Below are 17198 nucleotides of genomic sequence, written 5' to 3'. Positions count from 1 at the left end.
AAACACATGATGTTGTACTTCATCTAACTGTAGTTCGCCCCCTTCCTATTACTTAAGTCTTCAATATCATCCACTGGTGTTACACTTTTTCTTACACTTTGACATATCAGTCAAGCTAAATTAGATATGTGCACCCTACATATAGTTACTTCTTGAAGCATTAGATACAAGGCATTCTTTGATATTATTTAGACTCTTGTCTGCTATACAAAATATTCCAGACTCATATTGTATTAAATGATGCCACGGTTGAATCATTTGTTCTAAAACAGTGAAACCAGCCAAACAACACATTCTACATACAGAGACTACTGCAACAGCTATTTGATTTTATATGTAAAAGAAAATGATTAATGCTTTTCATTTAGTAGGAAACAGCTGCACTCCTAACTTTACTATCTGGAAAACAGGAGGAGAAGTAGCTGTTTATAAAAATCATATCATTTTTAGTGAAAAATGGCTTCAACTTTGGTAATAATTGCTGTTGCCAGTAGGTTGTTAGAAAATTACCAGCAAAGCACTGAAATAAAATGTATTAAGATTCAGAAGATTTTTAAATAATTATCAATGTGAAAATGAACTACTAATATCAACTGTTGGCCTGTTCACACGTATCAGTAATCAAGAATACACAATTCTACCATAGAATAAATTCCCCACTTACTCACACAATACAGCAGCTACCTAAACGTATCAGGAAGCTGTTGAAAAGGGAAGCCTTGATGTATAAACAGAAAGTGACCACTTAGTCCCTTTCTGTCATTCTCCCTCTTTTATTGCAAGCTCTAACAACTTGATCAATGAAACGAGAGATCTCAAATTATTATGCTTTTTGCCATAATTTTTCTGAGTGGAGAATTACATACTTGAGGAACAAAAGATGCACTGGGATTCAGTGAAGATTAAGTCTTACCCTATTCTTTCTGCTCCCATGTCAATCAAGTGCAAGTAAATATTGATAGCTTTTCTACCACTTTAAGAAGTGTACTGTTCTTTTGCAAAGGGGTCAGACCAATGCTTTTCCTGTAGAGAATCTGACACAATATTTTCTAACTAGGGAAGTAATTGTTTTTCTGTAAATGCAGTTACAAGACCTTGATCTGAAGTTTTAATGTGCATGTACAGAAATGTACCTTACGTTTATTTAGCTCAGAAAGACTGTTCTTCTGATTCTGACTGCTGACCAGGTGTTAAAAGTACTAAACCATGCAACAGTCTGACATACCAGTGCTGGATGTGTTCCCAGCTGCTGGCCAAAATCTGATCACATTTTTCTAACCAAGGTGTTCAATAAAGTGGTAAAAAACCCTCCTGTCTAACACCACCTGTTAGCTGGGCTTCAGACCAGGACACCGGTCTGAGACAGCACCTGTGGCTCTGCTGGATGACCTCCACATGATAGCAAAAAGGAAGACAGTCATATCAATTCTAACAGACTTGGCAGCTTTGGTACAGCCCATCTCCAAATACTCCTACTTTCATCCCAAAGACAGCTGCAGAGGGCAAACAGTAATAGCCTGAAATTACTTGGGTCATTTTTCTTAGACCACAAACGCAAGATAGTACAGGCATTTCTTTTCTCTACAATCTTCAGACTCACAATGATCATACTCCTCCTATTTACTCCTCATCAGGATCCAGATCTGGAGTGTGAGCAGCAGAATGCACACACAGCATTCAACTCTACCCCATGCCAAGTATGGACATAATAAACGCTGTAAAAACCTCCTGTTTAAATAGTAGGTGGTAAGAACTGAATCCAGGAAGGCCAAAATAATGCTGGAAGCTTGACAGAACTGCTCCGATAAACAAACTTTCTCTAGAATTGCTTCCATTTACAAATATGTTTGTCTTTGTGCCACCAAATCAGGTCACAGTTTCAAAGACATCTTTTCTTCCTCATCTTTGTCTCAGTCAGCCATGGCAGCAAAAATATCCCCCTGGATTTCATCTAAGGCTTACTGGAATTTACCTGCTTTTCAGGCATGTGTTGGTCCTGGAAAAGAGGTCACTGATATCTCCAGATTTGCATTGCATGTATGGAAGGAAGAGGGGACTGTGATTTTATGTGGAAATGAAGCTCCAAAGGAGACAAAATTCAAAAGCCCACGCTCAACAACAGAAAACATCAACTAAGCAATAAAAATGCATACAAAGCCCAGTTTAAACTTTCCAAGGCCTACACTGGTCTGTGAAAGTAACTTCTAACAGCATCGTCATTTCAAGAAAATACTTATGTTTGTCATTCTTGACAATGAAGTGTAAGAAAAAAAAAAATCTTATGATGGTATTAGCATCATTGTGATACTAATTCCCACAAGATTAATGGAATAAAATACAAACCCAATTTATTCAAATTAATTTACCCTCATTTTCTTCTTTTATACACAAAATAGAAAGACTTCTGTAAATTAACTAAGCTATTTATTCTACAAAAGAGAGAGAGGGACATGCTTGTTGGCAGTGTTTTATGAACCTGAAAGGTAATGGGGCCCATAAAACTCCTTGACATTTGTTTTTCAGCTTCACAAAATTAGAGTCTGTACCTCATACTTGAAGTGTCAAAGAGACTAGTTTCTTTTGCCTGATTCATCTACCAGCCAAATTTGCTGCTCACAAGAATTTGTTTCATGGATTTTTTTACTCCCTCCTCTTTAAAAAAATAATAGTTTAAATTCCTTGAGGTAATAAGTCTTTTATCAAAGGCAAAAATAATAGATGCATTATGTCTATCCTGCAAAAAAACATGCCACAACCGCTCTTTTTCAATGTTACTGAAAACATACAAAGAAAATGAATTTATGTTTAGAAACATTTGTTAGTGTAAGATCAATATTCTTCATGGAAAATTGAGATTCATCTTACATAAATCTGTTTTTTAATATGTATAGCAACTAGTCAGGCAAGGGAAAAAATAATCTACTATAAAATGAGGCTTATGCTGTGTATATGTGTACTCTAAGCAGTGCAGACCGAAACACTCTCTAAAAAAAGACATTTGTAAGAACAAAAGATACTAATCTCCAGTATTTGTAGAAGTTCCACGTATAGATGAAAAAGTTTTCAAATGTTATAGCACACTGAATTGAACAGAAAACTGAAGCACATTTTAAGTGATATCTCAAAACTACCTTTAGAAACCTATCTGGTTTCAAAAAAAGCTGTATACTTAATTTCACCAGAAGTAAGAAATATCAAGGCTTTGGTAGATATTTTGATAGCATTCGCACAAATTTCACATGTGGAAGCTATCCTGCCTTTGTTAGCTTCACTGGCTCAGACACTCATGCAAATTTCCAATGTGTTGTTTCAACATTAGTCATCTTAAATCCAAGTTCAGGAAAAAAAGAAGAAAGAATGTCTTCTCTTTTCACCATTAATTCTCTTTCATTATCTGCAATTGATTTAAGAGGAGTCTTTTCAACTGTTTACAGACAATAAATCATTCCTCATCTTGTGTGTTTAAACCTGCTTAAATTCCTTGTTCTCAGGAAATAAACATTACGCTCATTTTCCCAGAATAATATAAACCGATATGTAGGTTTTAAATGTATCAAGCAACATTATTTCTGCCCGAGTATAGCCCCAATAACAGCTACTTGCAATGTGAAAGAAAATACATTTTTATGGTTATCACTATTGTATTTTCTAGAGCTAAGCATTGCAACAGTGGATGAACCTCTGGGCCAAGATTTGTGTTAGTATGCACAGCAACTGAATGAGTTAGCCAATACACATTCCATAAGATCTCTATTTTCCTGCCTCTCAGCTAAAATACTACCAATGCTGGGAACTAACATTCTGACAGTTCGTTAACAGCTTTAATTCCTCCACAATGGCAGTTTTTGCATTAAGCAAAGAGTCAAAAGCGGACACGCTCACCAAGTACAGCTTCCTGACCAGCCATTTCAGACTCAGGTGCCTATGGAAAAGACAGAGACAAGGCTCGACACAGAATCCACTACCTGAATACAAGCACTCAACACAACTCTTAGCTTTCTTTAAATGACTTGCAGCCATAGACATATCTCATACCCTATAAACCAATAAAGCTATTTATCTTACAGTCCTAGAAAGGACTGCTGTTATCAATATTTAAGTATTTAAGTGGTTTTATACAATTTTGGAGGAAAGACCTACAGAAGAAAAAATATTACATTTATTTACTGATCAAACTATTCCTAAATAAACAAAATTACTCCTCTCAAAAATTCCAGACAAGATATAAATTAAGCAATATGATGCATTTGTTTCCAATGAAGCAAAACGAAAATGAATGATCCAGAGTATCATGTGGTTTACTCATATGTGTATTCCTGTATTTACACATCAATCAATCCTGGGATGGAGGTAACAGGAAAAGCAACCAACACCCAAACAAGCCTCAGCATGAATTTACAAGCCTTTATTTTTTAAGGACCGAATTTTCTCCAACAGTTCTCTGTCACATACTTGTACCTGATTAGAAAGGCACTCTGTTGACTTTCAAAGAAATGCTGTCAAAGTCTGCAAATTGAAGTGAATATCCAACTTCCAATTCTTTTCAACATGTCAGCAAGCAAAATTCAAAATTTTACTTCCTCTATTATTTCTTTAAATGTATGCCATTTTCCCTTCTGAGGTTTCCATATTACCTTACATTTTTTTTAAAAAAAAGCAACAAAAAAGAACAAAAAAAAACCCCACCAAACTCATGGCACTATGTCTGCTCTTCAGAAAAAAAAAAAAAAAAAATCAGCAAATTTAGAGATGTGGGAAAACAATATTACAGTTTGATCAGTTAAGTTCAACTACAGTGCCACATTCTGAGAATAAATACATGCATTATAGAAATATATACTGAGTAAACCATAAAACAAAATAAAAACATGAAATTGGTCAAAAGCTTTAGAAACGCTGCTCTTTGACTTTACAGAAGAGCTCTGAAACTTTCATTCCATATGCTTTATGTGACCATCCCTTTCAAACAAAGGCCAAAAGCAGCTAGCTCTTGTTTAAGTTCTAGCTTCCTGCCACCCACTTTTAAGAGAGCTGTTCCTGTTCCACAACCAGAAAAATTAATATTAGCCAGCCAAAACATAGGTGTCCTTTGTCACACAAAATATACATGACCTAAGTAATATTAACATATACCCATCATATATACCAGGGCTCTCCAGTATTTTAGCAACTTAAAATGTTTCTTCAAATTACGTGCACTGAAACTGAAAGCGTATTTTTTCTCAACAGTTCAGTTCTAACCCTCTGTGCATAGTCATATCTGTTGCTTTAATATACTTCTAAAATAATTTAGAATGACAGAAGAAAAATTAAACTCTAATTCCAGATGTATTATATTCTCTGTGCACTGCCAGTTTACTAAGTTCTAATAAGGTACTTACATGCAAGCCTACAGTATGCCATATTGCAGAGTTTATAATTGGGCTCAGAGAACCTGATGCATGCGGAAGAAAAACAGCCAAGCCCAATTCTCAAATCTCTGCAGATCTAGCAGTTGGGAGAAAAAGTCTCTACACATATATCAAGCTAATTTGTCTGAGAAGTCACTGGCAAACCGTGATTCACATAGCTGTACTTGTCAGACCGAGTAACAGAAAAGCACTTCAGAAAGTGGCAAGACAAACAGCAGGGCCAATTCACCTGACCTGAGACAGGAAAAATAAGTAAGCAAAGCTGAAAAATATAGAAAACTAATATTGGGACTCTATGCCAACACAGAGCACTAACTTCTAAAAGAAGCTCTCACGAAGGAAATGGACATCAGTTACAACAAGCACTGAAAGGAAAGGCAGTGAAATATATTGGGAAAGTGCTCTGATAAGGTAATGTGGGAAATATTTTCTTGAGTTCTACAAATTTCGTCTTTTATGTACACAAAACATCACCTATAAATTTCAGGGAATTAATTAAAAAAATGAGATAGGTAGTTGCTCCATTTTCTTTTGCATCTGTGCTTATATTAAAATATCAAGAGGGAAAGATTACCTTCACTCTGTGAAACTGAGGATTCTGAAGAACATCCCTTTCCTCTATATAGAGATAAGTTATCTGAGAAAACATTAAGCAATAGTTCTTGGCATTACATATGCTCAATACGATGTCAGTCTTACGAAGTCAGTGTAATATTTGTGCCAAAGAATATACTGGTTTACCTATATTCCTGTCAAATGTCAAAATGGAAAAAGATAAGCATTAAGCTATTTCATAGAAATTACTTGCGAAATGCCACCAACTCAAGTATTATAAGTTGTTTTAAAACTAATTCCTTGGAATTTTATCTGAAATACCTCAAATCCATTTACTGTAATTACAGGTGGCAGTTCATGCAACTTGTTATCACCCTAAGAGTTCACAGCAGCACTTTACAGAACTCTGCAAAAGCATGGGAAAGGGAGCCCATATAATACCACGAACTGTTAAAAAAATCTCTTTGGTAAGGCATTGTAAAGAAGATTATATTAGAAAATAATTACATTTATGGACAGGATTAAGGGAGAAATCTCTAGTTATACAGGCAGCACAACCAGATGTGGCCAGCTGTTAGACAGAAAACATCCATTAAGAGGTATACCACGGAAAAAAGGGGAAAGCGGCAATATATTCCTGGAACAAAAACATACTGATAGAAGAATGAGGTATAGAAGGCAACAAATCTCTCCAGATGGAAAGGACTGTAAAAATAGCACTTAACACTGGAGAATGGAGAATTGGAGAAACACTCAGGTCATAAAGCCCAAAACCCTACCAAAAATAACCACATAACAAACTTTTTCATACATAGCTTTTATTTTCCAGGTGAGAGGATAGGAGAAGAAAGGGCAGCAGGACTTGAGGGGGGTGGCACTTCAACAGTCAGTGCAATTCATATCTGTTGTTATATTCAAGGCAAACATTTCTAGTCATCTTCACCCCTGCAGCTTCTTCTATATATGTATACATTGTTCACCTTTAAACCTTTTCTTACCTAAATGGCCAGTAGATGAAGGTGATTCAAATGTATTAATCACACTATAAAAGGCTGCACGATGCAAATGTGTTTAATGCGGTTTCATATGGAAGAGGCTTAAAAAATGAGAAAAAGAATGGTAAAGCTGATAACCTTTGGTACACCCATCTAAAATTCACCTGGTTTCCAACTTTTTGAGGAAAGACAGTATTTTTAGTGCCCAGAGAATGAAAATACTAGTAATGAAACTGGAGAATCTACAGTAAGACAAAACACATTGCAAAAAATGTTCAGGATACAAGCTGTTTGCAAAGATGTCTTCAGAAGATCCCAGTAAATTATGCCAACTATATCCCTCAATTTGTACAAATCCTTTGCTGCAGTAGTTCAATATCTTGATCTACACTCTTAATGAATCTGTACCACGAGCCTATTTTTCTACATTTTTTTCCCCTACAGAAATACTTAACCAGTTACTTGGCATTAAACATTTAAATATTAAGCATGGGCCTTGAAAATAAAATAAGCAACATTCTAAAGATGCTGTAATGAAGGACTGGATTAATATGATAACATATATGTTAAAGACTTAGCAAGTTGTCTAATCTGCTTTTTAGTCAACAAAGACAAGCACTTCTGCAGCACAATTTACCTCAAACTACATCATATATCTAAAACAGGTCACATGAACTGCACTGTAAAAATATCTACATTTCCACTGACTTTAAAAGGAGATTATGGTACATATAGATGACTATAATGCAGAAATCTTAAGTAAGGAAAGACCAGTCCTACTCAGATAGAATTGAAACTATTTGTCTTCTAACCCAACAGGATCCGAGTTCCAGAACTGTATGTTTGGTTTTTTTTCTAGCTGGAGCTGATAAACAGTTTTTCAAGTTTTCCTTAACTTGAAAGGAAAACTTCTTTGAAAATTCTTTAAAACATTATCTTAAAAGAGTCATTATTCCAGGTATTAGTATATATAAAGACATGTTAGGTCAAATGCCTTAGAGCAGGTAATTTCAGGGGAATTACTACCTTTAAGTAACACTCAGCAAGAACAATTTTTAAAGCCTCTCAGTTTTCTTTTAAATATTGATGTTTTTTACTGAGCACACATATACACAAACATACATATATACCCTCATCTTAAAATTAATGTTCAATAAAGCACTACTGACTGTATACTGAAAAAAGCTCTGGAACACCTTTCTGATATTTTTCCATAAAATGATCTTAAAGATTAACTCAGATTATTATATTAGTTCAATTCAGAAAAGAATGTTATATTTTTATGATTCAAGCCTATATACAGAACTAATTTGGTATTCATTCACTATACAAAAAATAACAAAAAAAAAAAAAAAAATCACATTTCTTTTAGGTTGCACAGAAGAAAAGCGTCTACCCAAGGCATAACTACATATAAAGTCCATTTTGGTTCAAAAATTGAGAAACTGGTGAACCCTTTCAGTAACACCAGAGAATGCTATCAGTAACAGATAACCTCTCACAGTATCTGTTACACTCCTATTTAGTTTAATTTAAAGCAAGAGAACAAAAGTCATAGAATGGTTTGGGTTGGAAGGGACCTTTAAAGATCATCTAGACCAACCTCTCTGCCGCAGGTACATCTTCCACTAGATCAGGTTGCTCAAGGCCCTGTCCAACCTGACCTTGAACACTTCCAATGATGGGGCATCCACAACTTCTCTGGGCAACCTGTTCCAGTGTCTCACCACTCTCATCACAAAAAATTTCTTCCTTATGTCAAATCTAACTCTACCCTCCTTCAGTTTAAAACCATTGCCCCTTGTCCTATCACTACAGGCCTTGGTAAAACATCTCTCTCCATCTTTCTTATAAGCCCCCTTCATATATTGAAAGGCTGCTATGAGGTCTCCCTAGAGCCTTCTCCTCTCCAGGCTGAACAACCCCAACTCTCTCAGCCTTTCCTCATAGGAGAGGTGTTCCATCCCTCTGATCATTTTTGTGGCCTCCTCTGGTTCTGCCAGAAGAAGTGTCAGAAGTCATTGTTCCCACAGCATTTCAACATTTCTGCCTGCAATTGAATCATTTAACAAAAAGTATAATAGCTTAGCTTAAACCCTCTTCTATCATTGGGCTAAGCGGTTCTGCCAAGCTTTGCACTGGTGCAGTTCAATGGAAAAATTAAATATTCCACTAAAAGGGATACTGACATCTGAGAGTATCAAAAGTGATACAGACATTTGGAGTTAACAGTATCTCATATTGTCATAGTATCATCTCTTAGAACACATTTGTCAATATCATAGTCCTAAGACAATCAGAAAAAAAATAGAGTTCTAAGAGCAAAGGTAAAAGGCACCATAAATTACACTGTGATTAACAAGAACACAACAAGAATTCCTTTAACGTTTTGATAGACTTCAGAACATGGAATTTCTTTTTCATATGTAGTAATTTCTCATTTCTGTAAGAATTAAGGACCTTTCTCTCAGATGACACAGCTCTGTCAGCTAACAGAACCAGCGGGTTCTACCACAGTGCTTGAATACAACTGGTCACTACAATTCTTCTTTACAACGGCTGAAAAATCAGGAATCAGTGCAACCAACATAACTTGCAATTTGGAATGTTACCATTCTCATAGGCATTCTGCTCTGGGCTTCTATTCAGTTTTTGTTACACAAAATACAAACAGAGCGCATCTGTTAACAATGTTCTGGAATTAACCTCCACATAAAACAAAACCAGAGACAGTCCCAGTTCTGGACATTCAAAACACCAAACCAAATAATGGGGTCATAGCTCAAGTTGCTACTTTCAGTCACAGGCAAAGACAGAAGGAAGCTTTATTTTGGCAGGTATGTGATGATAAAAAGATCCTGTCCTGTTAAAACACTCTCCTGTTGAAAGAGCAGGAGATGCCAGTGATAGAGGGCTCTAAAAGACAAGGATCAGTTGAAAGCATATGTTAACTCAGGCTGCAAGAGAATGAGGTAGAGAACATCAAAACTAAAAATAAGTCATATCAGCCTACAGCCTTGAATAGAATTGCAACCACAGGAAAAGTAGTAGCTAGAGATCTCTCTAGATATAGTTCATGTTTTCTCCAACAGTGGCATATTGTTGGGCAAAATAAGCAACATTTTGTTCTAGAGAAGTAACTTCCTTATTGCTGTCCTTGGCCACAGGTACTTAAAAGAACTGCTAGGACACAAAACAGCAGATGATACTGAGTAACTAGCTGTTCCTCAGGAAAGAACCAAAGGGGCTGTTGCAGAGAGACTCCTGTGAAAAATAGTCAGTTATGCTCCTCATCAGAGTTAAACGAGATACTTTCCTGTTACCCAAGACCAATCAAGCATTTGAAGAAAGGTGTCCAAAGAAGCAGTCCATCCAGAGATCAAAATAACACACAGGCCACAAAGTCTTTAGATCAATAGATCACCACATGTATGCAAAATCCTCTACGATTGTATTTGTGATTCCTGTACTGTCCCCAAAGTCCGTTTACTGAAAAACATGCACAAAATCTTTGAAATAAACCTCTACACCAAAAATTATTGGAAAACATACTCCAAATACAGTTCATATAGTTTCAAATAGTCACTGCGTAACATTTTCCTATTTGCAGGACTAACGTAAAAGCATATCCATGAAGAGATCACTTCCCAAAACACCTCCAATAAGCAATTTTGCCAGCCATCTGTGCAAAAAGCAGTGTAACTTCCCTTTAAACAAAGAAAAAAAAACCTCAACAAATCCCCAGCCCAACAGCAGAAGAACACACCTGGTCAAATATGAGCCTAAGGATGCAAACATTCTGGTTTGAATTCAGCCACAAAGAATATGCAGACCAGGAAGACTGTGGGTAATCAATGCTATCTAGATTTGCCTATGTATTTGACACTTCTGTACATAGTTCAGTATCCAAGTGCATTTTTGCGTTACTGAAAACATTCAAGGCATACCTCTAATAAACATTATTTGGAATGCCAGATGCTGGACTGTTTGTTGATGTGTTTTTTTCACATAATAGCCTTATGGTTAGAGCACTCACTAAGAAAGCAGTAAATTACATCTAAAAACTGAGATATTTCATACCCCCAGCTTCTAGCAGAGAAGAATGAGTGGGAAAATACCTGCTCATAAGGCTAATCTCAGTGAAGGACTTAGTACTACTTCTTCAATGGAGTCACTAAGCAAAGAAAGACTAATGGGCCCCCAGTAAAAGAAGATACAATCTAACACACGTTTACGCGCTTGTCCAGAGCAATGCGGCTCTACTCCATGCTGCCAATACTCTTTCCATAGTATATGGTATGAACAATACAGTACATTGCATAAACAGAGAAAAAAAAAAAAAAAGCAAGTCAAAGAGGTCTCAACCTCTCTCCTATCAACCCTGCTGAAAGACATGGGATTCCTCTGACACATAATTAATTGAAAATATCCATTTCTTTCTAGTTCCCCCTCCCTACCTGTTTCCCATTATATCCATCTATATCAGTGGTTGTACTTGCAGCTAAGAGTTATCAGAATTCAAATACATTTGAGAAATTGTAAATGGTGCTTACTTAGCCTTAAAGGGTTGAATTCAACATTAAAAGCAATAAGAAGACATTTCTTATGTCGATGCCAACAACTTCTATGTAATACATCATCTGGACAGACTACAACATAACTGGTGAGACAATCTCAATGTCGGTTTGGTACTCACATTGACAGGTAGCATGTTGCAGAGGCCATTAAGTTCAAAGCACTGGTTTTTAATTCAAAAAAATGAACCTTCTTAAAAAGGAGCAGCTGGGATGTTACATAAAGAGAAACAATTTTAATATCTTGCTTTTCTTATTTAATGTCATAAAGCATTATTTTTCATTTCTATACACAAACTAGACTGGAAAAAAGTCTGAATAATGACAGTTGCTCTATCGATCATTATATAGTTGCTCCATGTTCTGTCTGCAGAGTTTGGGAAAAATACAAGCACAGTAATTCTTGCAGAAAACATAATGAAATTACAGATCAGTTTGGACAGATTGAAAAAAAAAATCTTTTTCATTTGTAAAAACCAGAGAAAGTGATCAGAACGATACAGGACCAGTAACAGGAGCTGTAGGCCTTCATTCAGAGGTGACTTGTTTGCATCCAACATAAGTCAGCAGTGAACATTTATCATCTAACGGCTGTTCAGTAGCCTATGCATGATGACACCGTAGCTCCTGTTGGAGAGGTGTCCAGGAGACAGTCACAGCTAATTGTCATCCCTGCTGACAGTCTCAAAGAGCATAAGGGAACAATAAGACCTAGAAACCATAGTAGCCTGTGTCTTCTAGATAGAAAGCAATTCCAGAACAGGACGATGAAAAGGTATTTCTCAAATGAGCAGTGTCCACACAACGTGTAACAACAGGATCTCAGTCCAAGGTGAGGTCAATATAATATTTTTCATGGAAATTATCTGCATTTTGCACAGTACCATGCAAAATATTTGAGACACTTTTTTTTTTTATTTATGCTAAGGTCTTGATTTTTCTACTCAAAAAATTCCACAGATTTAAATGGCAGACTGCAGAATCAGTCATTTAATACCTATCAGCATTTCATCATTACAATGTTCTTATTTTGTATCCTGCAAGCAAAAGAAATAATGAATTAGGATAATATTTCCTCTTTCCTGTTCTTATTACTGTGAAAGAACTTGCACTTACAATGCAGAACTGTAGAGTTATGGGAAATATTTTGCATTTTCGAGTTTTGGATTATTTTTTCCTAGTACTATCACAATTCAGTCAGCATAAATACTGGGCTTCATACTGCTCTCCTCCATATACAATATTTAAAACAAGAAGGTTAACTTTTCAAGTACCATTCCGTTTTGGTAGTTCCTTGTAAAAAAACCATTTGCTTACCCTTAGAAGTACCACCTTAAGAGAACAGCAAAACCTGTAACACCACAGGGGTCTAATGTTCTATTCCTTATGCTTACAAAACAGTATAAAATAAGGAAAGCCAGAAGCTCATAACAGCCACAACTTTGATAAAGCTGAATTACATGTTGATTAAAAAGTCAGCATTTACATATAAAAAGCACCTCAGTATTTACAGCAAAGCCCACTGAATAAATGCACTAAGAAATAATTCTGAATCAAAAACATGTTATTTAGATTTCTGATGTAGCATGCAGCTGTGATACCACTTAATTTGACCGAACTTTCTATCATGGAAAAATGTAAATCCCAGTTACAGAAGGATAAAAAAAACAATTCAATGTACCTTCACAACACAGAAACAGTAACTTAAAGAATTCACTGTAGGTACTTCTCTCTGGTCTACTACCATTCATTAAACAAGTATGCTGAACACACGTCTGGGATCCAAAAATGTCACAACTCCTCTAATTCTGAATTGCCATTGAAGGTGGCCACAGAAGGATAGCCGCCTGAGACTGTTTACATTTACTGATGCTTCTGGTAAGTAAACTAACTCTTTGGTGGTCACACCAAGGACCATAAACAGCCTATTTCTACTACTTCATTTTTGCCTTCTTCTGTTGAGAACCTACCAAATCAGACCGTTTTTCTTCAGGAGGAGAATATTATATTATATTTATCACTATAGCAACTAACCTAATTGATTTGATGCAGGTTTCTCTTCCACCATAGGATGGAGCCACTATCCCTAAGTATAATGTAAATATTTAAGAAAGAAAAAATGATCAGTTTATCATTTTACCATGTCAAAGAGAACATAATCAGGCTTCAGAAATTAAAGTATAAATGAAAGTCTAATGAACTCAGAATATGGTGTTTACCGGTTGCTCCCAGTAATAAGGATGACTATTATAGAACAAATACATTTGCAGAAACAAAGATTCACAAAGTAATTAGGGGAAGAAACATTCATATAACTGATTCAGGAATAAGCTTTGTCAGACCAACAGATTAAAAATGAAAATAAGCAAAGTAGATCAAAAGTTTTTTTTGTAGTGCTAAAAAAAATGGAAATAAGTAAAAGTTATGATTTTTTTTTTGGAGCTGCAGGGTTTGATGTAATTGTAGTAAAATGATACAATGAGAGATAATCAGATATGAGGTTCCTGTAATTACTTTAATAATGCATTCACCTGTATTGTTGGGGTTTTTTTTACAGAAGACTGCTTGATATCAGAGATTTAAGTTGGTATACTTCCATATACCTGAATATAAGGTGTATGGAAAAACACAAAACAACCTACATTGTCAAATTCTTTTCTTTTACTTCCTAAGAAATATGTCAAGCCTGTTATTGTTAAAACATAACTGAGCCCACCCCACCGCCTCAGTTACACTTTTCTTCAAAAAATAAGGCATCAGATGAAAAAAAGACTGAATAAACCATAGAGGATTTTTAAAAGAATTCATAGATTTGCAGTACTACTTTACCTAGAAATATATTCACATTTTTTTTCCTTGATTTTTAAGCATCTTTACCCTTTCCACAGAGCAAACATTTTTTGCAATTTTTCAAATACTACCGCTAGAGAAAATGTTCATGGTGCTTCATTAACATTTGGAATTGCAGCTGTCAAATCAGTGAAACATTACATAAATGGTGGAGTGTTTTGACACTGAATATTTTAAGCTGCATGGTGCTTTTCAGCACTATATGGAATAAAGAGCGTACTACATGTTTGAGGAGCACCATCTACACTAGCTGAGAGAACTAATTAGAAACTGGTCATTTAAGCACACCAGACACTGCCTTCATATTATCAGCTAACATTTGCATTGTTCAGCATCAGTAAACAATGCAAAAAATAAATAATGAACAATATATAAAAATTCAAATGGACAACTTCATTCCTTAGAACACAACATTGTCAAGCCTCTCACTGTTGAATATAAATAATTCTTAAGGTGTCAGAGTATACAGTTAACTCTTTCTGAGGCTATCCTGATAGAAGGTATCTGCACAGAACTCCTATCTTTTCATAAAAAGCCTGGGACCTTACAGACATTTGTAGCACAAACTTAATAAAATATTTCCTATTACTAATATCCAGATGAATTCCCATTACACTTGAACTATTCATCCTGTAATACGCATTTACTGAGTCACTTATCTCCCAGTATGCACATAAACTCTTTTAAATCTAAGTATGTTTTTTAGTGTATCCTCTGTATTACCACATAGAATATGGCGTTATGTACAAAATGAAATTATTTAAGTGTGGCCTGTTTGATATGATTTTTTTATGAGAAGTGTAATGCAAAATGTGCTAAATTGCAAAAAAAAATAATTACAAAATGTTATTCTTATTAGAATAAGCCTCTTTCACTGTTGTCAGTACAAAGAGTCCCTGTAACATCCAAAAAAGGGAATTAAAGGTTCTCTTATCCAATTACAATCTTGTTTCAGGTAAAAAAAAAAAAAAAAAAAACCAAACCACACTGAAAAATGGAGAATATAATACAGTTGGAGGGAATGGAATGGTGGGTTAAGAAATGTAACAGGCATGCTCCTGAAAACCAGAATCCATTTCCTATTCATCATAACTTACACCTATTACAGCTCAACAAGACAAGCCTAGTGCAAAGTCTTTTATGCTACAGCTAATGAAAGGAATACGCACTATGGGTAAATTACAGACCACATCCTCTCAGGTCGGGAAAATACAGTGTAGATTCATTTTGGCAAAGTTGTGCAGGTCCCTCCTGATAAATTACATATTTTTTTATTATTGCACAGAAACTGCTTTTTCTTTTATCTTTGAAAGATTCCCACTCTGGTACTGTCAGCTAACTTGTATTCTCCAGAAGTATGGGCATTAACTGTATTTATACTACAGAACTGCTTGAAAATTACGCTTGCTGAGAGAAAAAAAACTAACAAGAAAAAATAAAGACCTTTAAAAGTATTAATAGACTAGGCACTTGATTATTCCAGATCTGCAACTCAGTGGAATTAACGGACAATCCATCAAGCCTGAAAAAGAGTACACAAATTTCTACCAATAACCTGTGATGCAGCTCTAAAACTGATAGCATGGGCTTACTAAAATGCTGAGGATATGCTAAGGAAGTGCCAGGCTGTTCCAATGCAATGTCACAGTCAAAGAATCACGTATGATCCTAGTGATGTTAAGACATCTGTCACTTGACTAAGTGTGTGCTTCCTAAAGGAATGAACATAAGCAAAACAGCTCCTGTTCAGGGAAGGTGGATAGGGGTAGGAGAGTGTGTATGTAGAGGCAGCAGTCTGGAATAGGGCTGGTAACATCTGATAAACAGTGAACAGTGGATCACTGTTACTACCACTAAAAAGTTTGTTCCTAAAATCCAAGAGATGTTTCTGTTTGGACTGGAAATGACACATCTACAAGCTAAGGGCATCTCCTGCTCCCGAGAAGCAGCAGTATTAAAATGACAGTCTACCTTCTTTACCATGGGGGAGTGGGTGGAGAAGCGTTGAGGTGGCAAGTCTAAGGCACAGTACCTACGCCTGCCAGCTTCAGAGCCTGGCCTTTGCCTGAAGCGTTACCTCAGACAAGAACGATGTAGATTTACACCCTGCAAGATTTACACCAGGACAAATATGTACTTACTGCAGTAAGCGATTAGGAGACTAGCAAGGATCATCATAGCCCAGAAAGTTGAGAACATGCTTGGCAAGGTGTTGGCATCTTTCCTACTGCTTCTCCTGGGAGATGGAGCCATTGAAGCCACTTCCCCAGTGGGGGGGAAAGTCAGACAGTTTCACCAGCCAGCTCTCCCCTTGACTGATGGCCTTTCTCCATGTGTAATCCTCAAGGAAGGCATCTTCCAACAACCTCGCAGTTTGTCAGCAGCAACACAGTCCTGTTGCAGGAACCATCTTCCAGCAAGAAAGACAAGTCGACTCTAAAGTGCCCAGGACTGCAGCACAGAGGCCACAGCCAGCTTTCCTCCCGTTACTGTGGTGAGATTCACTAGCGTGGTGGGGTTTACTGGTACTCAGATGCCTGGCGTGGTCCTGAGCTTTGAAGATGTCCCACGAACGAGCCTCCTTTTATTTTTTTCTTTTCTTTTTTTAATTTGCAGAACTTGTTTCCTTTGTTGCCCTTTCCCCTGCCTCCTGCCCCTCCCCGGGGAGGCAGACGTCCGCAAGCTGGGGCCCGGGCCGAGGCCGTGCTATTGCGGGGAGGCCTCCCCCGCCCGCCCGCCCACCCGCCCGCCGCTCTAGGGCGAGCCCCGCTCAGGCCGCCGCCGCCTCCCAGCCCAGGGCAGCATAGCCGCGG

The 17198-nt window shown here is 36.6% G+C and overlaps 1 protein-coding gene across 1 annotated transcript in view; it reads right to left on the bottom strand.

Moving 5' to 3' along the window:
* TAFA5 (TAFA chemokine like family member 5) overlaps positions 1-16638 on the bottom strand; it is a 408867-nt gene extending 392229 nt beyond the window's left edge. The window contains exon 1 of the mRNA XM_068400628.1: positions 16527-16638. Within this exon, the coding sequence (XP_068256729.1) occupies positions 16527-16638 (112 nt within the window). The remainder of the gene's footprint in view (positions 1-16526) is intronic.
* Positions 16639-17198: the final 560 nt, after the last annotated feature.

The sequence above is a fragment of the Nyctibius grandis genome, chromosome 5 (genome assembly GCF_013368605.1).
Source record: "Nyctibius grandis isolate bNycGra1 chromosome 5, bNycGra1.pri, whole genome shotgun sequence".
Classification (NCBI taxonomy): Eukaryota; Metazoa; Chordata; class Aves; order Nyctibiiformes; family Nyctibiidae; genus Nyctibius; species Nyctibius grandis.
This window is presented reverse-complemented; position numbering and strand designations above follow the sequence as displayed.